At 45.9% G+C, this 25,345-nt stretch overlaps 3 protein-coding genes across 3 annotated transcripts in view; 1 reads left to right on the forward strand and 2 right to left on the reverse strand.

Annotated features, from left to right (window-relative positions):
- The window catches only part of LOC136678935 (E3 ubiquitin-protein ligase RNF166), a 27,368-nt gene extending 26,425 nt beyond the window's left edge, over positions 1 to 943 (reverse strand). The window contains exon 1 of the mRNA XM_066657133.1: positions 568 to 943. Within this exon, the coding sequence (XP_066513230.1) occupies positions 568 to 740 (173 nt within the window). The 5' untranslated portion in view covers positions 741 to 943. The remainder of the gene's footprint in view (positions 1 to 567) is intronic.
- On the forward strand, positions 922 to 12,780 carry LOC136678469 (cytoplasmic tRNA 2-thiolation protein 2-like). Its single transcript, XM_066656522.1, has 13 exons — positions 922 to 1,885; positions 2,306 to 2,380; positions 2,511 to 2,681; positions 4,712 to 4,952; positions 5,514 to 5,782; positions 6,565 to 6,700; positions 7,053 to 7,184; positions 9,407 to 9,498; positions 9,885 to 9,982; positions 10,117 to 10,273; positions 10,911 to 10,977; positions 11,278 to 11,336; positions 12,217 to 12,780. The coding sequence occupies exons 1-13, from the start codon at positions 1,830 to 1,832 to the stop codon at positions 12,281 to 12,283; spliced, it is 1,620 nt and encodes a 539-aa protein (XP_066512619.1). The 5' UTR covers positions 922 to 1,829; the 3' UTR covers positions 12,284 to 12,780.
- Positions 12,781 to 12,818: 38 nt separating this feature from the next.
- The window catches only part of LOC136678470 (piezo-type mechanosensitive ion channel component 1-like), a 91,675-nt gene continuing 79,148 nt past the window's right edge, over positions 12,819 to 25,345 (reverse strand). The window contains exons 42-53 of the mRNA XM_066656523.1: positions 23,779 to 23,902; positions 22,971 to 23,118; positions 22,280 to 22,494; positions 20,085 to 20,243; positions 19,375 to 19,522; positions 18,725 to 18,913; positions 18,505 to 18,597; positions 18,187 to 18,359; positions 16,807 to 16,929; positions 16,641 to 16,720; positions 16,181 to 16,376; positions 12,819 to 16,063 (exon numbers count right to left, since the gene is read on the reverse strand). Of these exons, the coding sequence (XP_066512620.1) occupies positions 15,808 to 16,063; positions 16,181 to 16,376; positions 16,641 to 16,720; positions 16,807 to 16,929; positions 18,187 to 18,359; positions 18,505 to 18,597; positions 18,725 to 18,913; positions 19,375 to 19,522; positions 20,085 to 20,243; positions 22,280 to 22,494; positions 22,971 to 23,118; positions 23,779 to 23,902 (1,904 nt within the window). The 3' untranslated portion in view covers positions 12,819 to 15,807. The remainder of the gene's footprint in view (positions 16,064 to 16,180; positions 16,377 to 16,640; positions 16,721 to 16,806; positions 16,930 to 18,186; positions 18,360 to 18,504; positions 18,598 to 18,724; positions 18,914 to 19,374; positions 19,523 to 20,084; positions 20,244 to 22,279; positions 22,495 to 22,970; positions 23,119 to 23,778; positions 23,903 to 25,345) is intronic.

Here is a 25,345-nt window from a genome sequence, read left to right on the forward strand (position 1 = left end):
GTTCACATTAAACTGATTCTGGCAGCACTGACAGATGTCACTGACCAATAACTGTGGCTGGCAGTGCAGCGGGGGTAGGTGCCACAGACAAACAGACAAACAACATTACCACTGAAAAATAAAGACAGCTGCAACTGACTCATGCTATTGGTGGCAGCTCATTCATGTTAGTAAGAGAAGTAGCTGCCACTGCTACTCCTACTAGGTTGTAGTGGTAGTCAGCCAGTGTTAGCTGCCACTAACCAAAAGTGACAGCTGGTGATGAGCAAGTAACATCTGCCACTGGCTTCTCCTTCACACCACTGACTTATAATGGCAGCTGGTATTGACTCACTGGTGGTGGTCAATCAGTGGCAAAAACTACTTACCATAAATGGCAGCTGCCACTGATAAACAGAGAGCTGCCATTGGCACAATAGTGGCAGGGAGCCAGTGGCGGCTGCCTCTTACAACAGTGGCAGCTGGTGGTGAGGACGAGGACCACTTAGTGGCTGGCCCCTGAATAGATTGGCAGCTGTCAGTTGTCAGTTAAGGGTTTTAATTAAAATGTATAAATATATAACTCACGTATGAGCGCAGCTCGCGATGCTGACGGGTTTGTGGTAGACCTCCAGGCAAATGGGGCAAGAGAACTGGCTCTCCAGACTGTCCCCTCCAACTGCCCCGTTCTGCTGCCCCTGCTGCTGCTGCTGCTGCCTCAGCTGGGCGGCCGAGACGAAACTGCGGAACATCGCCATCATGAACGCAGATCTTTGTCCCACGGCCTTATTCCACCCTCAGCGCAAAACCCCGCTGCGTTTTAAGAAAATATTCGTGGCAGAAAAGAGAGTCAAGGGGCATTAAAAATCGCATCAGCCCCCCATCAGCACCACACGCCGTTATATCCGAGAAGTAAACATTACAACGGAGCTTTAACCAAACGCCTCGGAGCCCCTTCGCACGAGGTGCATTCTGGGCAATGTAGTTTCTCCGCATGTCACATTTAACGGCAAAAGACACTAAAAAAACTACACTCCCCAAATCCCCGGCTAGTATTTTACAGACAATAGACGCTGTGACAAACTAATCTTGGTCTTTCCATTTTTCGTATCATTTATCTGAGCCAGAAAGTGCTGACAATGTCTATTTCGCATCTATGGGTTTAAATTAACAACGAAATTGTACAAATAACCCTCTCGACGCGGATCAACGCGAAGTGCACACTGGGTAACGTAGTTTTCCCACATTTGACTTTCAATGGAAAAGACCGCTTAAAAACTACACTCCCACAATGCTTGGCAACAAATTCGCAGACAATAGACTCACAAGACCCTTCGACAAAAAGCCACCTTATGTTATTTGTACTTCATTTGCCGTTATCACACCCAGAACGAACTTGCAAAGATTACTTTGCGTCTCTCATTGCATAATAAATAAGAAACAAAACAAAAATCGTAAAAATAACGTCGTCGCACTAGAAGCGCCTGCTGGGTAATGTAGTATTGCCTCCGCCGCTTTCAACAGAGAAAGGTATTGAGAAAACTACACTCCCACAATTCCTTGCAGCAATTTCACAAACAACAAACAAGCGCGGCTCTACGACTAGTAATTCGTTTGCTGTTAAAGTTACAGAGACGGTCTTGCTTTAATAATGTTAATTTAGCTTCTGTCACATGAAACACACACCGAAGCTCCTTCAAAACAACGTACACTGTAGACATGGGGTTGTTACGTCATCAAAAGGTGTCAGCAGCATGGATGGAAGGTGTGGAATGAAGTTGAGCTGTTAGTGGTGATATTAAATCTCTCGGAGTTATTCTTGTAATAAAAAGCAGGTATTTGGTCCAGTCATGTGTCAGGTGGAAGAAGAGTACAATGAGCACTTAGAGACGAAACCTGTTCTGCGGTGAGTTTATTACTTTATAGCAGACTTTTATTAATGAGCTACATCCATAAAACAACCTCCTTTTTCTACACTCCCTGTTTGTTTATGAGCTCCACTGACCGTACAGGAGCAATTTGTAGTTCAGTTACAGACTGTAGACCATTTTTTGCATTGTGAGACCCCTTTCACAATGTTTTTCAATGGAAAGGACCACAACTGAGCAGATTTCCTATTATCTGTGTGGTGGACCATTCTCTCTTTTATTTTCTTTGTTTGAAATAAGGATAAATCTCAAGTTAGTGGTGTGATCAATCACCAGTGGAACATGATGGAAAGGCTCGTCCTCTGCCTACATATCCTCTTAAATTCTTCTCTGTCTTAGATCTTTATATAGATCTAGTGTCTCTCTTAATGTCAGGTCTCCTCATGTTTCATCTCCAGGGTCTCCAGGACCTGTGTGAAGTGTAAAGAAAACACAGCGGTGCTCATCATCCGAGTCGGAGATGCCTTTTGCCGGTGAGTGGTGCTTTTTTAAAATAAAGTTTGAAGAGTATATTTTAAGCCAAAACCTAATCTCAGTACTGTTTTAAAATGATTTCTCAGGTACGTAGTTTGTCTGTATTCTTCATGAAGTACTTTTATACAGGACTCTTCGTCGAGGGCAAGCAGTCGAAGCAAAGAAACCCAGACCTCCCTCTCCCCAGCCACTGCTTCCAGCTCCTCCGGGGGTATACAGAGGCGTTCCCAGGCCGGTCGAGACATGTAGTCTCTCCAGTGTGCTCTTGGTCTGCCCCAGGGCCTCCTCCCTGTTGGACATGCCCTGAACACCTCACCAGGAAGGCGTCCAGGAGGCATCCGGACCAGATCTCGTTCTTTTGGTCACTACCCAAAGCTCGTGACCATAGGTGAGGGTTGGGATGTAGATTGAACGGTAAATTGAGAGCTTTGCTTTTCTGCTCAGCTCTCTCTTAACCACAACGGACCGGTACAGAGCCCGCATTACTGCTGACGCTGCACTGATCCGCCGGTGTCTGCGTGGGTTTCCTCCGGGTGACTGTCTGTGAGGAGTGTGGTGTGCTCTCCCTGTGTCCTGCGTGGGTTTCCTCCAGGTGACTGTCTGTGAGGAGTGTGGTGTGCTCTCCCTGTGTCTGCGTGGGTTTCCTCCAGGTGACTGTCTGTGAGGAGTGTGGTGTGTTCTCCCTGTGTCTGCGTGGGTTTCCTCTGGATGACTGTCTGTGAGGAGTGTGGTGTGCTCTCCCTGTGTCTGCGTGGGTTTCCTCCGGGTGACTGTCTGTGAGGAGTGTGGTGTGCTCTCCCTGTGTCTGCGTGGGTTTCCTCCGGGTGACTGTCTGTGAGGAGTGTGGTGTGCTCTCCCTGTGTCTGCGTGGGTTTCCTCTGGATGACTGTCTGTGAGGAGTGTGGTGTGCTCTCCCTGTGTCTGCGTGGGTTTCCTCTGGATGACTGTCTGTGAGGAGTGTGGTGTGTTCTCCCTGTGTCTGCGTGGGTTTCCTCCGGGTGACTGTCTGTGAGGAGTGTGGTGTGCTCTCTCTGTGTCTGCGTGGGTTTCCTCCGGGTGACTGTTTGTGAGGAGTGTGGTGTGTTCTCCCTGTGTCCGCGTGGGTTTCCTCCGGGTGACTGTCTGTGAGGAGTGTGGTGTGTTCAAAACACACATTGGTAGGTGGATTGGCGACTCAAAAGTGTGCGAAGGTGTGTGTGTGTCTGTATTGCCATGTGAAGGACTGGCGCCCCCTCCAGGGTGTGTTCCCGCCTTGCACCCAATGGTTCCGGGTAGACTCCAGACCCACCGCGACCCTGAACTGGATAAGGGTTACAGACAGTGAATGAATGAATGAATAACATTAATGATATGGTTTACATCATCTGTCACTGACTGACGTTCATTACAGGGCCCTGCTCTCAGTTCATTGAACTCGATTTGAAAGTCAGTGTAAACGTTTTTATTGACAGCGAAGATGTTTATGTTTGAGAGTGATGTCATGGTTCTTGTTTGTTTTTGGCCGATTTTTACAGTCAGACCCTGTTTATCTCAACAGTTGAATTATGTAGAAATTTAGAAAGAGTTATAGATTTCCCTTTTAAGAAAACAAATGGTCTGGTCCCCACTTTGAAACTTCAAGGAAGCAGCCAGACTTCAGACACCTTTTTTATAGAGTCTCAGCACTGAACTCCCCTGATCTAATTACACTATAATCAGACATTACCAGCCTTCGTGTTTGTTATTGCTTTGATCTTTGTTCCATTATCTACTGAGGCTCATTATTTCATTTTCTGTTTTTTTACAGCAGAATGCTGTTTTTTCTGTATCATTTCAGAAAATTGCATCATTCTGTCCATTATCTCCTGCATTCCCTAATAGCATCCTTTGATGCCTGCGTTCAGTTGTTACTGTTATTACAGAAAACAGCAGTTCCATCAGTACACATCTTCATCCTTAACACATCGACTGGACACTGTGTCCACGGGTTTATAGACACACACTCATTAGGGATGTCTTTCTTTGCCGTATTAACAGCCTCTGCTCTTCTGGGAAGACTTTAGGCTCGATGTTGTAACATGTTGTTGAGGGCTTGATTGCAGTCAGCCAGGAGCGTGAGGTGCTGATGTTGCGTGATTAGGTCTAGATCCGAAACGCCCCTCCGGCGTATCCCAGATATATTGGATGGAGCGCCATAACTCCAGAGAAACGCTACAGTGTTGGGAGCTTTTTAATCTTTCTAGCTGACACTTATCATTGGGCATGGTGACCTTAGGCTCACGTGCAGCTGCTCCAGTCCCGTTCCATTGCTTAGTGCTTTTCTAAAGAGATTTTTGGTAAATGTCTGTCAGCGACCCCAGCCACCGTCTCCAGCTCCTCCGGGGGTATACCGAGGCGTTCCCAGGCCAGTCGAGACATGTAGTCTCTCCAGCGTGTTCTTGGTCTGCCCCGGGGCCTCCTCCCCGTTGGACATGCCCGGAACACCTCACCAGGGAGGCGTCCAGGAGGCTTCCGGACCAGACGCCCGAACCACCTCAACTGGCTCCTCTCGACGTGGAGGAGCAGCGGCTCCACTCCGAGTCTCTCCCGGACGTCCGAGCTCCTAACCCTGTCTCTAAGGGAGAGTCCAGACACCCTGCGGAGAAAACTCATTTCAGCCGCTCGTACCCGCGATCTCGTTCTTTCGGTCACTACCCAAAGCTCGTGACCATAGGTGAGGGTTGGGACGTAGATCGAACGGTAAATCGAGAGCTTTGCTTTTCTGCTCAGCTCTCTCTTCACCACAGCGGACCGGTACAGAGCCCGCTTTACTGCTGACGCTGCACCGATCTCCCGCTCCATCTTTCCCTAACTCGTGAACAAGACCCCGAGGTATTTAAACTCCTCCACTTGAGGCAGGATCTCACTTCCAACCTGGAGAGAGCACTCCAGGAACTAAAGGAACACTGCATAATATTTTTTAACTAAATTACTGCTTAAAAATCATTATGATGCCTCACTGACCTGTCATGGAAAAACAGGGCTTCTGTCATTGGTCCTCCGAGCTCAGCAGTGCAGAAACTGGGCTATGTACGTTTTGGAGGAGGGTAGGAAATCACACCCATGATGGTATTGGTTAATCTTAACTGGCGTGTATGTTGTGTTTATGTTTAGGTCTTCAGTCTGCCCGACTCTGTACTGGAGCCTGTGTACGGTGGTCCAGAGGGGTCAGATCTCAGCTATAAGGCTGCGGTGGATCAGTATATTCAGCAGAATAAAGTAAAGCAGAGGGCGCAGGACTCTGCAATACGAGAAGCTCATGAAGCCATCGACCGTCTCAGTGTCCAGTCCCAGTGCAGTCCTGACCACAGACTGGCCCTCGAGAGGCTTTTCTCCTCCTTAAAGACTCTGACCGCCAAAGAGGACATGCTGCAGACCCTCAGGTGAGGGTTGAAAACAAAAGAAACGTTCCACGTCGTCATTATAGAAGCACTTGCCATGTTCAGTTTATGTAGTCACTATCAAACCCTTTCATCTTCAACATGGCGACTTACAGTCAAACAGCAATAAACACTCCAGATGTACCCCTTCCATACACACCCTCTACACACACACACACACCCTCTGTACAAGCACGATACATATACTCCCCACACACTCTTGAGATGAGCTTCTCAGTCACTTAAAAGGTTTTAATTTATCGGTTTTATTTGCTCTCATAACACGGTCTTTACCTCACCTTACCTCACTTTGCTCTCTCTCTCTCTCTCTCTCTCTCTCTCTCTCTCTCTCTCTCTCTCTCTCTCTTTCTCTCTCTCTCTCTCTCTTTCTCTCTCTCTCTCTCTCTCTCTCTCTTTTCTCTCTCTCTCTTTCTCTCTCTCTCTTTCTCTCTCTCTCTCTCTCTCTTTTCTCTCTCTCTCTCTCTCTCTCTCTCATTAAACTATGTGAGTTATTGACTGTAACTGAACCATGTTCTTCAAGGCCCTGTGCTGTTCTCTGATGACTCAGAGCTCTGACAAAGTGCCATAGTGAGAGCGAGGAGAGAGAGACACAGAGGGAGAAAGCAAAGAGATTATGTAAGAGAAAAGGCAGAGAGATGGAAGGAGAAAAACAGTGTCAAGGTTCAGTGAATGTCGGATGTTTTTTCTGTAGAAGGCTTCTCTGTTTTTTGTCACGTTTCTGCAAACCACCACAGTGTAACTTTGTGTGTGTGTGTGTGTTGTAGGCAGCATGTGATCTTGCACACTGCCCGGATGAAGGGCTACGCCAAAGTGATGATGGGGGACAGCTGCACACGTCTGGCCGTTAAGCTGCTCAGTAACATCTCTCTGGGACGAGGAGCGGCTCTGGCTGCTGACACCGTGAGAACACACACCAGTCTGAGTCTACGCTACCAGTGACAGTAGTCTGATTATTTACCTTCAGATAAACGCTAGTAGACTGGGTGCATAGCCTTACGGTGACCTTGACCTGACCATCGGTATCAAGAGGAGATGGTGTCTGACATTTGCTTCTTTAGTTTTGCTGGTTGAATCATCACACGCTGCTGAGCTGAAGCATTAATCTAAAATAGACTCATCCAGTGAAAGTAATTAAACACTACAGTCTTCAGGCTGGAAAGAGAAATACTGAAATGTATTAGTAATTATTAATAGTAAGTACTTTATCCAGTTTGGTCCTGTGTCACTTAAACATCACCATGTGCCTTTCCAGGGGTTCTCCGACCCTCGTTACGGAGATGTGGTGATTGTTCGGCCGATGAGGGACTATTCCTCCAAAGAAATTGCCTTTTACAACATGCTGTTCGGAGTGCAGTCTATTTTCATCCCAGGACTGGACACCAAGGTGAGAGACTCTCTACCTGAAGGACAACACTCACTGCTGCCATGGCAACAGAAAACTCTGGACTTATTTTACACTCAGTCATCCCAAACTGTTACCGCTGCAGGGAAGTAATCACATAATTTATCAGGTGTGCGTGTGTGTGTGTGTGTGTGGCAAAGGTAAAAGAGCAGCCTCCCTCATACATTTTGCCCAGGGCTGTTACTTTATGCTGTAATTGGATTCTGTGCGTTCATTAATCTATTAAAGTTAATACAGTTGTTGTAGCTGTTTTGGTTTATGAACAAATGTGTCTGTGTCCGTGTGGGTTTCCTCCGGGTGACTGTCTGTGAGGAGTGTGGTGTGTTCTCCCTGTGTCTGCGTGGGTTTCCTCCGGGTGACTGTCTGTGAGGAGTGTGGTGTGTTCTCTCTGTGTCTGTGTGGGTTTCCTCCGGGTGACTGTCTGTGAGGAGTGTGGTGTGTTCTCCCTGTGTCCGCGTGGGTTTCCTCCGGGTGACTGTCTGTGAGGAGTGTGGTGTGTTCTCCCTGTGTCTGTGTGGGTTTCCTCCGGGTGACTGTCTGTGAGGAGTGTGGTGTGTTCTCTCTGTGTCTGTGTGGGTTTCTTCCGGGTGACTGTCTGTGAGGAGTGTGGTGTGTTCTCTCTGTGTCTGCGTGGGTTTCCTCCGGGTGACTGTCTGTGAGGAGTGTGGTGTGTTCTCCCTGTGTCTGCGTGGGTTTCCTCCGGGTGACTGTCTGAGGAGTGTGGTGTGTTCTCTCTGTGTCCGTGTGGGTTTCCTGTGGGTGACTGTCTGTGAGGAGTGTGGTGTGAGAATATTTGGCCATTCTCTATGAAGCTAGACTGAGTGTTTGAGCCTGGACTGATGTTTAATTGAGGCTCAGTGAAGTGCAGCAAGTCAGAACAGAGCTGGTTTTTAGATGTGTTGAAGACACAGTAATAAAAAAGAGGCTAATCTAAGGGATACAGGGGGGTTGGGAACTGTCCTTAAACAAATATAGCTAAGTGAAAAATTAACACAAAGGATCAGGGGCATCTTAATACTGACATGTCTCCGGACAGAACACCGTCTCCGAAGTCTTCAGGTGAAAACAGCGGTGGAGTGGTGGGGACTCTCTGTCATTCAGGCAGAGACATTGGCTGACGGTTCTCATTACTGCCCCACTCTGTCTGTGTTACTCTCACATTGCCACAGACTGGAGGCCCTCCCGTCCCCCGTCACTGTCTGTGCTATTCTCCACTAGATCAGTGGAAGTGTTGGGAACCTGTATGCACTTTTTTTTGGGTTCTCCTCCAGTGAGCTATGGAAGGACAGTGGTGTGGTTTACACTGTTTATCAGAGAAAGAGCTCAGATTCATTGCATGGCAATAAATAAGCACTTCAGGCTCTATCGCTGTCAGAAGAGACCTGTCCAGTTAATGTGAGTTATTTATTCTAAGTGATTTTGGACCTTTCCTATTGGTGTCTCTGTCAGGAAATCTTGACCCAGTGTAAACAGTAGCTATATTACTATAAAATACTATAAAGAAAGATGTATTAATACACCGTTGACTTTTTCATTCATTCATTCATTGTCTGTAACCCTTATCCAGTTCAGGGTCGCGGTGGGTCCAGAGTCTACCTGGAATCATTGGGCGCAAGGGGGAATACACCCTGGAGGGGGCGCCAGTCCTTCACAGTGCAACACACACACACACACTTACGGACACTTTTGAGTCACCAATCCACCTACCAACGTGTGTTTTTGGACTGTGGGAGGAAACCAGAGCACTCAGAGGAAACCCACACGGACACAGGGAGAACACACCACACTCCTCGTAGACAGTCACCCGGAGGAAACCCACACAGACACGGGGAGAACACAACACACTCCTCACAGACAGTCACCCGGAGGAAACCCACGCAGACACAGGGAGAACACACCACACTCCTCACAGACAGTCACCCGGAGGAAACCCACGCAGACACAGGGAGAACACACCACACTTCTCACAGACAGTCACCCGGAGCGGGAATCGAACCCACAACTTCCAGGAGCTGTGTGACTGCGACACCTACCTACTGCACCACCGTGCCGCCCCACGGTTGACTTATAATAAATAAATGAATGAAAGTAAAGGTTTAACGTTACCCAACTAAAGAGTACTATCCAGTCTTTTCAAGCTTTCTCTTTTATGAAGGATTGCTCAAAATGATTCCATCTACATTTTCGTGTCGTTGTCTCCTCAGGTTCCTGATAAAGCGAGTATCCAGCGACTGACGGAGAGTTTCGTTATAAAACTGCAAGCAGACTTTCCCTCCACGGTTAGCACCATCTACAGGTAACCGCCGCTCGTAAAAACACAATAAAAATGCCACTGGATTAAGCTTTAAGAGCTGTTTATCTGAAGGGAACAGATTGTGTGCAACACCAGGTCTTGCAACTGTCTCTTAACCGTCTACAAAACAAAAGTCCCCTGTCTTTCATGTGGTCTCTCTTGACTTTCTCTGAATGGTCCAAAAATTATTGTAGTAGTTGTTTTTACTGAAAAATGAATTCAGATGAACTGTGGTCTCAAATACTTTGTATAAATATAAAGCAGGTTTAATTGGACACCGTTCTTTTATCTGCAATTGATGCAGTTTGCCTCTTGTATTGATCCTGAATGAACAGACAGTAGGAGTTGGCTTTGCTGGTTCTTTCTTATTTGTGCTCATTTCTATTCAGAACCAGTGAGAAACTCCACACGTCGTGTCCTCAGCTGAACACCACCGAACCTGCTGCAAAGTGTCTTCTCTGCCTCTGTGCTCTCGACACCAAAGCAGGCATGTACCATCACTGAAACACGCTAAAAATAATCACACCAGCTTTCATCAGTTTTAAAAGAACCTCAGATGGACTGTTTTTAGAAACACACACAACGAAGCATCCTTTTATTCCCAACTCTGTGTTTTTGTAGATGAAGCTTCAGCTTTTAATGCCACTCAGCTGTCAGAGCGCCTGTCTGAGAGAAAGGCCCAAAGAGACTCGTCCTCCTCGAACCTCACAGTGAACAGCAGCTCGTCCTGTGGACGGGAAGGAGGTTGTGCGTCTGACGGCTGCTGCTCCACGTTAAGGTGAGAGGGGAATACCAGGATTTCAGTATTCAGTATTTTATTGATGGAAATGGGCATGTGAAAACTGCAGTTTATTTTTTCAGACTGCAATATAAGCATGACTCATTGTTCAGTGTGTCCCAGTATTGTCTGAATATTGACTTGGAGCAAGTAATTTTTTTTAAATCCTACATTTCTCCCGTTATTTCATCCCAATTCCCGGTTCAAATAAAAAAAATTTGACTGTAGAGTGGATGGAGAATGAGGAGCACATGCCTCCTCCGAGACTATTTTAATCTGCTTTTTAAACAACAATAATGGGCAGTTTAACACGCTCGCAGGAGAATGCAAACTGCCCAGAACTATCACGTCAGCTGATTTATTTATTTGCTTGTGATTACAGGAAAGGTTTGTGATCCTAGGCACCCGCAATGCTGCCGTTTCATGTGTCAGTCTTTTAAAAAGCGGTAAAGAGCTTCAGTATATTTCTATAAAAGACAGAAAAGGACCAGAGAGCACTTTGTTAAAAGGCCAGCAGCCGTTATCAGTATTAAATGCTTAGGGTCATAAATCTTAATCAGGTCGTCCTTAGTCGTAACTCCACTGCTGCAGGGATATTAGTTGTTTGACTGTGGCTCTTTGTTCGAATGTTTTTCAGGGCCGCTGTGTCTACAGACCTGAAGAGTCTCTTATGTTACAGCTGCAGACTCACTATTAAAGACATGGTGAGTGAAAATGAAGTATGCGTTCAACATAAAAACGCTTCTGTAGAACATCCTGGCTGCTTCTCATTTATACACTGGGAGAGGATACATTTTTAATGATACAGACCTGTGCTTCTCACTCCTGAACCTGATTTACCCCATGAACATTTAAGAGTCTTCCCTGCTGCTCTGATGCACCTGTTTCAGGCTTATGAAGCTGATGAGCCAAGGCAGGTGTGTGTGAAGCAGGGGAAAATGTAAAATTGTGCAGTGAAGCCGAGGTTAAAGTTAGACGGAGGCTCATTTGGGTTTGTTTTTCAGACTGAGGTGGACACCCTTCCACGCTACATAACGTCTGAGGCAGAAAAACGCCAGAGAAGGTGAGTAAAACACGATCAGAATTATTCAACATTATTTTTTAGGAGATATTCATTCATTTTTAGTAAGCACTTGTCAAGTTCAGGGTTGCTGTGGGTCCGCAGCCTACCTGGAATCACTGGGTGCAGGCAGTCGTTCACACTCCCTTATTCACTCACACTCACCCGGAGGAAACCCACACAGACACAGAGAGAACACACCACACTCCTCACAGATAGTCACCCGGAGGAAACCCACGCAGACACAGAGAGAACACACCACACTCCTCACAGACAGTCACCCAGAGGAAACCCACGCAGACACAGAGAGAACACACCACACTCCTCACAGACAGTCACCCGGAGGAAACCCACGCAGACACAGGGAGAACACACCACACTCCTCACGGACAGTCACACAACCCATAAGCCCAGGACCCTGCAGTCGTGTAACAGCGACACAATCATGCCGCCCTATTTAGGAGATATTATTTATTATATTATACACAGCTAGAAGAATACAAATCAATGTAAATGTACCTAGGGCCAGAACGGTGGCTGCAGGTAGAGTCACTGCTCACAGACCGTCAGGGTCTTGGGTCCTGGGTTCAGTATTCCTCTCAGGTCACTGTCTGTAGGAATTTGGTATGTTCTCCCTGTGCCCAATACACACCAATGGGACAGGGACAAGCCCAATGAATGTGGGAAGGTCCTGGACCCACTAAGACCCTGATCAGGATGTAGTGATTACAGAGGATGAATAAATGCACCTTCAAATTTAAAGGTCCAGTTAGGAACCCTGTATTATTGGATGTCTAGTGTTTGGCAAAATAAACCGTGTTCTTTATTTAACCTTGTTGTAATATGGATAGTAGAATTGATGCTGAAACGTGTTTCCTCCCAGAGCTCAGATGAAGCAGGAGATCAGCGAGTTCCTTCTGCAGGATGAGGATGAAGCTGAGGAAGAATAACTGATGATGAATCTGGTTTAGGTGATTGATTACGTGGCCTGTATTTCAGTGATACACCTGGAAATAATTTGGATGTTTTAATGCACAGTTGGGTTTGACCAAAAGCTGCTTAAAAGACCAGTTCAGTCAATTACCAACTCATTTTATCATTATTTAATATATTTTAACGTGAACAAATGATAAATTCCGTTCAGTAGGCTTAACATTTTATTGCACAATAAAGTCTGTTGTACACAACCACGTGATGTATGGAGAACTCATTAATGCAGAGGTGAATTTTAATATATACCCAACCTTTTTCGCTAAATTTCTGCCCGAGAATATTTTATGATTTGATTCTGGAAAATAGAAAAATCTTGAAAAAAAATGAATAAATAAAAAAATGTACAACTCTTTTGAAAGGTATGGAACTACAAAAGGATGTATTGGCACTCGAGTGTCCGTACAGTAATGAATCGAGCCGTGACTGAAGTTATTTGGCACAACGGTAATTAATTATTTATTTACTGGGGTTCCACTTCATTTTGAGAGTCCTCTATAGATGAACGTTTAGTGATCACAAGCACCCTTAGGCTTAGAATCGGGATTAGGATTCGTTTCTGTGTCAGGGTTTGAGTTACATTCAGGACTCAATGTAACAATCGTATTACATTCGACTTATAGTTCATTTGCATTGAACGGACATTTAGACCGAGCAGCTACAGTGGACTCTCAAAGTACAGTGTTACCAGCGTGGGCAGTTAAGACGCATGGAAGTAAAGAATGTGAAAACTAACCTAGAAAGACCATAAAAAAAAACAAACAAACAAAATAAACATCATGTAGCATGGTAATCGTAGACAGCCATTTTGTCTGAATTGTCATTTTCAGTTATTCTCTATAAACAAACTCTACTTCCCAGAAAAAGCCATTGATTCTGCTTCCTGCAGCTAGAGCTGGGTTTCAAAATGTAACACTTTTTAAACTTGAAAATCAATACCAAATATCAGTACGACTTCAGATAAGACTACACTTATACATCTTTATAAATCTGTTTATTACTTGGTTATATATTAGGTTGTAAACACCTTAAATATAATTAATAATCATTATCTAATACTGTGGCGCAGCAGGTAGGTGTCGCAGTCACACAGCTCCAGGGGCTTGGAGGTTGTGGGTTCGATTGCCGCTCCGGGTGACTGTCTGTGAGGAGTGTGGTGTGTTCTCTCTGTGCCTGCGTGGGTTTCCTCCGGGTGACTGTCTGTGAGGAGTGTGGTGTGTTCTCCCTGTGTCTGCGTGGGTTTCCTCCAGGTGACTGTCTGTGAGGAGTGTGGTGTGTTCTCTCTGTGTCTGCGTGGGTTTCCTCCGGGTGACTGTCTGTGAGGAGTGTGGTGTGTTCTCCCTGTGTCTGCGTGGGTTTCCTCCGGGTGCTAAGGTTTCCTCCCACAGTCCAAAAGCACACGCTGATAGGTGGATTGGCGACTCAAAAGTGTTGATAGGTGTAAATGTGTGAGTGTGTGCCACCCTGTGAAGGACTGGCGCCCCCTCCAGGGTGTATTCCCGCCTTGCGCCCAATGATTCCAGGTAGGCTATGGACCCACCGCGACCCTGAACTGTATAAGAGTTACATATAATGAATTAATGAATGAATGAATAACACTGAAATGGTCAGAGAACCTAATGAAAATGTCCAGGAACGACCTGAGAATGTGAATTTATTTATTTCACATGTTAAGGTACAGGACACTATCATTAGTGTATTATTAACAGACACCCCGTTGGGGGTTAAACTGATTAAACCTGGCTGTTAAAGGGTTAAACCTATTAGCAAATACGTGCTGAAGCTCACAGGCTTAATGTCGACTGATGAAGAAGACAAAGTAAGGTACGTATTCTGAAAGATTTGAGGTTTAACAGCGTAAATGGATGTGGCATCAATATTTGGCAAATAAGTCAGTTACCCCAGGTGTTATAAATAATTATTAATGATTTTTAATGTGTTTACAACCTAATGAATTGCTATTAATAAACAAATTGTAAAGCATTTATAAACCTTTACAAATGTAGTCTTATTCTGAAGTCGTACCAAAATTTTCAACGGCAACACTGTTCCAGTGTTACCAACGGCAACACCGTTCAAAATCTAGATTTCTGATTGGCTGTTTAGTTTACACTCTGTGTGTTAAGGTCAGGACCTCCCACTCATTTCGTGTTATTGCCACACCCATTTTTATTTGTATTATAACAATAAATGTAATAAAGGAATTGAGAAAACGTATTCAGGAATCTGTAAGTCAGGATTTGGAATGAGGCCCAGCTGTAGCTGCTGCATAATATATATATATATTCAAGTCTTGGCTTTTTTTTATTTATAACTTTCTAATAACCATTTTACACTTAAATACACTCTTTAAAAAGGTGCTGCAGAGTTTGGAGCCACAGAAGAAGCACTTGAGTAAGTGTAAAGAAGCTTTAAAGCAAACGTGTCCATTTTTTTAGTGCAATGTTTCTCGTAGACCAAGTTTTTTAGGTTTTATTTGGGTTTTTTAAAAACATTTAATAAATCGTATGCCTCCTAATTTAAAACTGATATAAAAGTAGGCGTTGCTCCTCGTGAAAGGAGTGATATTTTTAAAGCTTCTGCCAAGAACCTTTACAGTACGTGGACATGTTTCAGCTTTCAAATGGTCCTTTACACTTGCACATCTCATTTACAAGTGATTCCTCGGTGTCATGTGATTAAGAACCCTTTCTGGCACCCGTTATTTGGAAGAGTCACCATCTTAGTTTCACCATCTCTTTTCTGTATGTAAACATTGTTTGGTGTAATCATCATCAATATGATCAAATACGTTACAATAGTGTTTGTGTCTGGGTGTAGAGGTCCTCTCAGGAAGACTCTGTCTGACCTTGTGAATGTATTTCGTCAGACTGCGTTAACATAGGAAGGTAAATAGTAACTTATTTAAGGACAGTACAGACCACCGGAGCCATGTTGTCATTCTGTAGTCATCGCCATGTCTGGTTTAAGAATTGTGTGTCTACGTTTGGTTTCTCTGGCTGACACCTGCACAATCCAACGTAGGCATGACGACAACTACAGAACGACCACAGGACTTCAGTGCTCTTTTGGGATAAGGTCACATTCACTCAAGGCCTGGGGCTCTGCCTGAATTTGGTTTGTGTAAGCATGGCTCAGCCCTAACGAACAGATACATAGTAGACCCCACCATCACCCCCAAGATTCAGACCCAACAGAGCGCCCAACTCTCCCTCGCACTCTGTCAAACACTCACTATGTCAGCATTAGCTCATCAGCATTGAGAAGAAAACGCTATGTGCTCATCTCTGTGCTCATAAAAACGTTGTTGACAGCCTCAGCGAGCCTCGCCTCAGATGAGTGTAAACGTCGAAGCTCCGCCCCTTCCGGTAGGACCCACTGGAGACCTACGTCTTAATGAAGGCACTCGGATTAAGACCAGCTCACCTGCTCCGGGTGAAGCTGTTTAAAAAGGACCGGTGGCTCGGATGAGAAGAACTCCAGTCTAGTCTGTGTTCTTCTCCCTGGTCCATTTGATCATGGTCTCTGGCGAGCGGTAGAGGAAGATGAGCTTGGAGTAGAGCTCCTCCTCCAGCTCCAACTCGCACGTCTCTCGCACCAGGAAGATGTCCGTGCACAGCTTGAGGATGCGGTCCACACAAGGCAGCTCCTCGAACATGATGGAGTGAGAAATCTCGCTGAAGAAGCCTCGCACAAACTTACCGATCACCAGGACCACAGACACGTACAGCCCCATGATCCTAAAAAAAACAAAACATTGTGGCCACTGGTTAATGAAGAACTGTAACTATGCAGACCTTTCAAGCAATGAGTAGAATTCCTCTGAATGGGGAATCGTGTGTCGTTTGATTTCTCACCCGTATCCAGCCAAGAAGCCCAGGCTCGGGGGGCTGACTTTGTCATTGAAGATGATCATGGGTAAGACCCCGCAGTCCGTTGAAGACTTGTCACAGTCTGCTATGGTGATGTCCCACCACTCCTGGGCCCCACTGCCATTCAGAGAGCCGTCCCTCATGAGAGACAGAGTCACGTTCTGGTAGCCCTCCTCATCTCCTACAGCAGAAGTCAGAACAATGCTTGTGAAGCTAAGGAAACTAAAGCTGTACTTTAGACAAAAAGCCTAATAAGTCTCTGTGTGTTTTCATTCATCGTTAGCAGAGATTTAGAAGGGGTTGCTCTAGAGATGAGTATATTTTGGATGAGTATATTCATTACTGTGTAAATTCTTAGGGACTTGCAATCATTATTTAAAGCAATTTATCCTCTCAAATCTCTTGTATACAAAGTGTGTGTACTGTAGGGGCACAGTGGACTTACCCTCGTAAAGCTGGCTGACCGGTTTGGCCTCAGGTCCGTTCGGGGCTCTGATGTAATTAGGGAACATACTAGGCACTCGACTGAAAGACAGAGGAACACACACTGGATTAGGAAAACTGAGCAAAAACACAGGAAATAAAACACCGGGACACTCTTTAAAACTTACACTGGCTCTGTTCGATCCCCCATCAACAACGAGGCCAGGTCTGTTCTCACTTTGTTCCCAGGTTCCAGATTAATGGAGTGTTTACCAAATGTGTTCTCCACTGTCCCACCTTTACCCAGGTCTCTGTGAAAGACACAAACAGAGCCAGGTTACAATGGGTATTTATTAAAATAGGGATTTGTGAGATTACCATACGTATCGTCCCTGTCCAAAGAGAAACATGTATCAACTTAAAAACCTTCATAACTTTCAATGCAAGTCATTCATTCGTTTATTGTTTGTAACTGCTCCAGTTCAGGGTCGCGGTGGGTCCGGAGCCCACCTGGAATCACTGGGCGTAAGGCAGGAACACACCATGGAGGGGGCGCCAGTCCTTCACAGGGCGACACTCACTCACACCTAAGGACACTTTTGAGTCACCTATCAACCTACCAACGTGTGTTTTTGGAGCGTGGGAGGAAACCAGAGCACCTGGAACACCAGGGAGAACACACCACACTCCTCACAGACAGTCACCCGGAGGAAACCCACGCAGACACCGGGAGAACACACCACACTCCTCACAGACAGTCGCCCGGAGGAAACCCACGCAGACACAGGGAGAACACACCACACTCCTCACAGACAGTCACCCGGAGGAAACCCACGCAGACACAGAGAGAACACACCACACTCCTCACAGACAGTCACCCGGAGGAAACCCACGCAGTCACAGGAAGAACACACCACACTCCTCACAGACAGTCACCCGGAGGAAACCCACGCAGACACAGGGAGAACACACCACACTCCTCACAGACAGTCACCCGGAGGAAACCCACGCAGACACAGGGAGAACACACCACACTCCTCACAGACAGTCGAACCCACAACCTCCAGGTCCCTGAAGCTCTGTGACTGCGACACTACCTGCTGCGCCAGAGTACATTCCAGAGTACATTCTGTGACTCGTTTAATGCATTATTCATCAGTTTTCAGTCACAAACACACATTCTTAAGTATAATCCAGTGTTTAAGGCAGGCTGTGTGTACACGAGGGCAGAGCATATGCAGCCCATGCTTGTAAACAATGTTTTGAACTCGATTCCCACCCCAGTCACACACAAGAACCAGTGGATCACAACCCCACCCCCGTCAACTAAGGTACCCCGGCGACTAACCGATTTTCTGCGGGAAACCCAGGACTTGTAATGTACAACCACAGGGAACGCAGGAACACCAGCAGGTAATAAATAAAATGTTGAAATCCAAATGAAGCTGTGAATGTTACGTCTACATCCTGTATTTTATCTGAATAATCAGAAGTGTCAGATATGGGCACGGTCAGAAAAGTGTATCTAATGCACTCATTCACAAGAAAGCTGTGACTCTATTGCTGACCTCTGAAAGGTCCAGGCCAGTCTCAGGGTCATGTCAGCCTCATCGCCCAGCAGCTCTTTAATGACCTCCTGTCTGCTGGGGGGGCTGATCCTCCACACTGACCCGGAGCTGCCCTCGATTTTGGCTGTTACGATGTCCTCAGAACTGTAGAGCGTAATGAATTGCATCGCCACCTTTAAAAAACAAACACATCACAAGATTAGCATCTGGAGAAGTGTGCTAAAGTACAGGACTTCTTATGTTAGAGTATTACTATCAATCAGCAACAATGTCTAGTGTACGGTGCTCTGGAGATTACAGAGGAAGAATAAAACTCACTGCATTTTTTCCAAATTCATCTGTCAGACGCTCGTAGTTCATTTCAGTAAACTGTTGAATAGACTGCTGCTGGACACTCATCGTAAAAAGGGGCTGAAGAAAAATCAGATACACGTTTTAGTTTCTCTGACTTGGGATCACAGCCAACACAACCATGGAACGATCTCTATCAGGTCCCACTTGGATAACCTGCCGATAATATTGTTCTGTCAACCGTTACCTCGTAGCCTCCCAGCTTCACTGTGACAGTGACATCCACAGGATGGTTTACCACGCCCACGACCGACCTGACCAATGAGATGAAGAGCAGCGGGAACCAGATGATGCAGATGAGGAAAAACACGATGAGCCCTCCCATTCCATACTTCACAATCTTCTTCTTTTTCTGCCCTTTTGGTTGGGGATATTTCTGCACACAGAGTTCAGGACCGGAGCACAATGAGACAAACTTGTGATATGGTTAGGACTATTCACAACCGTTCCCTACCCATCGCTGTATAATTTCATGGCACAGAGTTGTCCCTGCTCCTTCACTGCTATTGCAGTTTACGTCGACTAATTGATGAGTTGAGTGAGGTGTATTACAGCAGAGAAAACACTGAAATGAAGCGTGCAGTGCTAGTGAAACAGAAATGAGATAAAACAGAGATAGACAGGTGCCCTATTTCTCACAGCTTGTTAACGTATCCCCATATCTGTGAAATAAACACTGACGGCTAAAAATAATACCAATCTCTGAGCTACGACACTGTGGATACACTGAACACTGTAAGAGACAACGCGTAACACACTTAGAGAACTCAGTACGCAAAATAAAAGATGCAGAGCCCTTATCAGAATGCTCAACAAATGCTTCATGCATCTCTTCACCTTCTCTGTCTCTCGGCTGCACTTTATAATAAAGATGTTGGCATAAATGTCCTCCACGCACATCCAGTTGGACAGAGACAGAGTGGTGTCAGTCCAAACCCAGTCCATCACTGCCCGGAGCTCCACCAAGAATGGCACTAAGCGGAAGCTGAAAGAAACCGAGTCAAAGGGAAAAATCTTGTTAGAGTGGAACAGCCAATGTCTTACTTTTACATCAGATCAAGAAACATGGCAAAGGCTCCATCGTGGTGGTTCAATCTGGCTTCATTATTAGGCAGCAGTGATGGGAACATGACTCGCAGCGTGACCTGGATTCCAGACTAACCACAAGAAGAACATGTGCCTTGTGCATGGACCCTGTTTATTGCTATTTGCAAGACAATTCATACATGCAGCTAAGCTCTCACAGTGGTTACACGAAACACTGTATTAATTACTGAATAACCATTGTTGTTGGCTAAAAACATGCTTTTATAAACTAGAAAAACGCATGTTCCAGAGAAATCACAGCATGGTTGCACAGTTTAAATGTAGCAAAGCAGTCCAGGTACTTGCTAAGCTAAGGTGTTTTTAGCTAAGTTGTTTATAACACATACCTATGGTATACCAGGTGGTTGCTAGTTGATTACTAACGTGCACCTGGTAGTTGCTAATGCTTTGCAATGCGTATCCCCTATGGAAAAATTACATGTAGCTATTGAAGGCCTCACCCTTGGAAGAGGAAGAGGTTGAGATGGTTGTACTTCTTGGTGAGGAAGTTTCCCAGGATGCGTGTGGGGTAGCCGCAGCGGATCTGGTAGGCCGACAACGTGAAGTAGATGCACTTCACAAAGTACCAGAGCTGAGCCACAAAGTTCTGATTAAACATCCTGAGGAGATACAGGGGGAGATGTCAGCTTTGGAAAAAACACTAGGGTTGATTTCTCCTTTTTTGAAGGGTTTATTTTAAGCTTTTTTTGTAGCTCAGTTGCAGTGTCTTTTGAAGTTTCATCTGCAGACATTGAAATTAAAAACACGTTGCAGAGAGAGACAAACACACTCAGCCTGGTCTGATTTACACTGTGAGACATCATCAACTAAAACACAAACCTTCTGACGCTAACAAGTGTCCTGCAGTGTGACGCAACACACACACTCACACATTCACTCACACCTACGGACACTTTTGAGTCGCCAATCCACCTACCACCGTGTGTTTTTGGACTGTGGGAGGAAACAGGAGCACCCGGAGGAAACCCACGCAGACACAGGGAGAACACACCACACTTCTCACAGACAGTCACCCGGAGGAAACCCACGCAGACACAGGGAGAACACACCACACTCCTCACAGACAGTCACCCGGAGGAAACCCACGCAGACACAGGGAGAACACACCACACTCCTCACAGACAGTCACCCGGAGGAAACCCACGCAGACACAGAGAGAACACACCACACTCCTCACAGACAGTCACCCGGAGGAAACCCACGCAGACACAGAGAGAACACACCACACTCCTCACAGACAGTCACCCGGAGGAAACCCACGCAGACACAGGGAGAACACACCACACTCCTCACAGACAGTCACCCGGAGGAAACCCACGCAGACACAGGGAGAACCCACCACACTCCTCACAGACAGTCACCCGGAGGAAACCCACGCAGACACAGGGAGAACACACCACACTCCTCACAGACAGTCACCCGGAGGAAACCCACGCAGACACAGAGAGAACACACCACACTCCTCACAGACAGTCACCCGGAGGAAACCCATGCAGACACAGAGAGAACACACCACACTCCACACAGACAGTCACCCGGAGGAAACCCACGCAGACACAGAGAGAACACACCACACTCCTCACAGACAGTCACCCGGAGGAAACCCACGCAGACACAGAGAGAACACACCACACTCCTCACAGACAGTCACCCGGAGGAAACCCACGCAGACACAGGGAGAACACACCACACTCCTCACAGACAGTCACCCGGAGGAAACCCACGCAGACACAGAGAGAACACACCACACTCCTCACAGACAGTCACCCGGAGGAAACCCAGGCAGACACAGAGAGAACCCACCACACTCCTCACAGACAGTCACCCGGAGGAAACCCACGCAGACACAGGGAGAACACACCACACTCCTCACAGACAGTCACCCGGAGGAAACCCACGCAGACACAGAGAGAACACACCACACTCCTCACAGACAGTCACCCGGAGGAAACCCACGCAGACACAGGGAGAACACACCACACTCCTCACAGACAGTCACCCGGAGGAAACCCACGCAGACACAGAGAGAACACACCACACTCCTCACAGACAGTCACCCGGAGGAAACCCACGCAGACACAGAGAGAACCCACCACACTCCTCACAGACAGTCACCTGGAGGAAACCCACACAGACACAGAGAGAACACACCACACTCCTCACAGACAATCACCCGGAGGAAACCCACGCAGACACAGAGAGAACACACCACACTCCTCACAGACAGTCACCCGGAGGAAACCCACGCAGACACAGAGAGAACACACCACACTCCTCACAGACAGTCACCCGGAGGAAACCCACGCAGACACAGAGAGAACCCACCACACTCCTCACAGACAGTCACCTGGAGGAAACCCACACAGACACAGAGAGAACACACCACACTCCTCACAGACAATCACCTGGAGGAAACCCACACAGACACAGAGAGAACACACCACACTCCTCACAGACAGTCACCCGGAGGAAACCCACGCAGACACAGGGAGAACACACCACACTCCTCACAGACAGTCACCCGGAGGAATCCCCACTTTGAGAAGCACTGTTCTAATCCGTGAAACTATTTACTCTATCCATAAAACGAAATAACTGAATTATTTAACAATAGAAGACCTCTCGTATCTCTGACCTCTCAGTGACCGCAGGCAGGATGAAGAACATCCACAGATGGATGCCGAACACCAGGAAAACCTGGAAGATGAGTTTTCCAAGCACAGCTTTGCGCAGGTAGAGGGCGCGGTCAACGACCATGGTGCTGAACTGGATCAGAAGCATCACCAGAAACGCCTCGGGAACCTGGTCCTCCGACAAAGTGGATGCGATGTCCGCAGCTGCAGAGTGTTTCTGGGGCAGGGGAATATCAGACACTTTAGACTTTATGGCAACAGTAAAGTAAGTAGATTAATTCAGCTCTTTCAGTACACAGTACATTACTAAATGAAATAAATACAGGGAACACACATTAAATTAAATAATGTCAATAAACTGTGCCTTGGTGTTTAAAATGAACAGTTGTGAACTAATTAAAGCTTGGTTTTTTAGTGTCATACAAACACGCTTTTGAAAGCTCTGCTCTCTCTGACTTTTTATCATGCTTTTATAGTCTTTAAGCCAGTAATTACTGTGAGTTACTTAATAATTATATAAGTACTATATTGTTGCTGATAGTTCTGGGATGAACCTGTGAGAGGTATTTGATTAAACGCAGAAATCCTCAAACCCGCTGCAGCAGGGCATCGCTGTCTGAATGCAGTCAGGGGATAAATGTTGCAAATGTATTCATCCTCTGAGGGGAAAAGAAACAGGCGTCTGATACTCACTCCAAACGCCCAGAAGCCAAAGACGATGATGATGAAATCCACCACATCAGTGAGGAACATTAGAGCATACACGTCAGTGGCTGCACGATACTCTGCATGAAGGATATTATTGAAGAATCTGTGTGCTGGTCTATACACATTCCTTACACTGAGAGAGAGAGAGAGAGAGAGAGAGAGAGAGAGAGAGAGAGAGAAAGGGGAGCGAGAGATATAGAGAAAGAGGGAGAGGAGATATAGTCAGAGAGAGAGAAAGACAGAGGAGATGCAGTCAGAGACAGAGAAAGAAAGGGGAGAGAGAGAGAGATAGAGAGTGAGAGGAGATACAGTCAGAGAGAAAAAAAGAAAGGGGAGAGAGAGATAAAGAGAGAGAAAGAAAGGGGAGAGAGAGATAGAGAGAAAAAGAAAGAGAGAGGGAGAGAGAGATAGAGAGAGAGAGGAGAGAGAGAGAGGAGATACAGTCAGAAAGAGAGAGAGAGAGAGAAAGGGAAGAGAGAGATAGAGAGAGAGAAAGAAAGGAGAGAGAGAAAGAGAGAGAGGAGATACAGTCAGAAAGAGAGAGAGAGAGAAAGAAAGGGGAGATAGAGAGAGAGAAAGAAAGGGGAGAGAGAGAGAGAGAAAGAAAGGGGAGAGAGAGAGAGAGAAAGAAAGGGGAGAGAGAGATACCATTAGAGAGGACAGAAATACCATTAGACTTGAGAAAGAAGGGTAAGAGTGATACAATCAGAGTTGAATCAGAGCTGTGCAGTAGCAGCAGTGTTGTAAGTGGGTCGAGTGATACACACACAAACACACACTATTTTTCACTTACACAGAGATGAAAAGACCCTTGACTTTTTCTCCAAAAGCCTTCAGCTTTTTACTGGCCTCCTCTCCACGCTTCGTCTTGGCCTTCTCCTTCTTTTTCTTCTTCTTCGGCTCTTTCACTGTGGCTTCTGCAAGAGAGGAAACACTCCTTTATATCTGCAAACTAAGTGTTAACCTTCTAAACTCAAGAGACCAACTGAAGCACACCCATTAGGGTTGTAGTCTGTTTATACACACTGTCCTGGGTCTTTCAGATTTGTTGCAATGACACATTGGTTTGTGAGGTTCAGGCTGAAGCCTAGCTTCACTTCAAGTTGCTTTGATAGAACCCATGACTGTAGGCCTCTCTTTCAAATTACAGTGATCCCTCGTTTTTCGCGGGGGATGCGTTCCAAGACCACCCGCGAAAAACGAATTTCAGCGAAGTAGAGGAAAGATATTTTTTGTATCCAAAGTATTTGGACTTTTAAAACCCTCCCTGTGCTGTTAACATACATACATTTCAAAACACCAATCACAGGCCAGAATACAAAATGGGAGTCTGTGATTCGTCATCTCTAACTTTCGCACCAATCACAGCCCCTCTTACAACGCACTTCGTTACTCGACAAAGGATAAGTACGCGGGTAGATTACACCAGTGTTTACACTACGGTATCACATCCGATGGTGCTGAATTTATTTTTGTTTTTTTGTTAAATCACACTGGTTTTGTAGTTTCAAAGCTAGGAAAGTGTTTATTATTAATATTTTATAGGATTTCATGAAATATTTTGGGTGTTCATTATTGAGAGAGAGAGTGAAAGAGAGTGTGTGAGAGAGAGAGAAAGAGAGTGAGAGAGAGAGAGAGAGGGGGGGGAGAAAGAGAGAGGGGGAGAAAGAGAGAGAGACAGAGAGAGAGAGAGAGAGAGAGAGGGAGAGAGAGAGACAAAAACGGGCAGATGAAAGCATTAATCTATGCACCAATCACATTCGTCGTCTCTCCAATTGCCCCAATCACAGGTCATCTTACTGTCTTAGTCGTCTGCTGCCAAGAGGATGCACAGGATCTACTACATTATTCAAATTAATGACATAAATGAACTAAAAAGAAGAGGAAAGGGATTTGAAAACGAAATCATAAAGATTTGTGCACTCACACATTTAGCACTGACAACGGGCCAATAATAGCAAAAAATATAGAAGAATTTTATGAAATTTTAATGGATTTAATGAAATATTTTGGCTATTCATCTTTCACGGTCTTCCTAGATTTTCCCTCAATATCCCGCGATATACCGGCTGTAAGCCCCCTTGAAAAAACCCGCGAAGTAGCGAAGCTGCAAAAGATGAACCATTAAGTAGCGAGGGATTACTGTACCATTTTTTTTTTTAAAGCAATGCTGTCCGCAGATTACACTGGACAATGCTAATGGGAAACTAATAAATGCAGCAGCACTCCAGGTCCTACACAAGGGTCTCCACATCAGCATTAAAAATGTTATTGTAAAGCTAATAAATGGTAGGTTTGGAAAGCTATTCAACCTTGTGGTCGTCATTAGGACATAGTCCCAAGCACAAGGTATAAAGATA

The sequence above is a fragment of the Hoplias malabaricus genome, chromosome Y (genome assembly GCF_029633855.1).
Source record: "Hoplias malabaricus isolate fHopMal1 chromosome Y, fHopMal1.hap1, whole genome shotgun sequence".
NCBI lineage: Eukaryota > Metazoa > Chordata > Actinopteri > Characiformes > Erythrinidae > Hoplias > Hoplias malabaricus.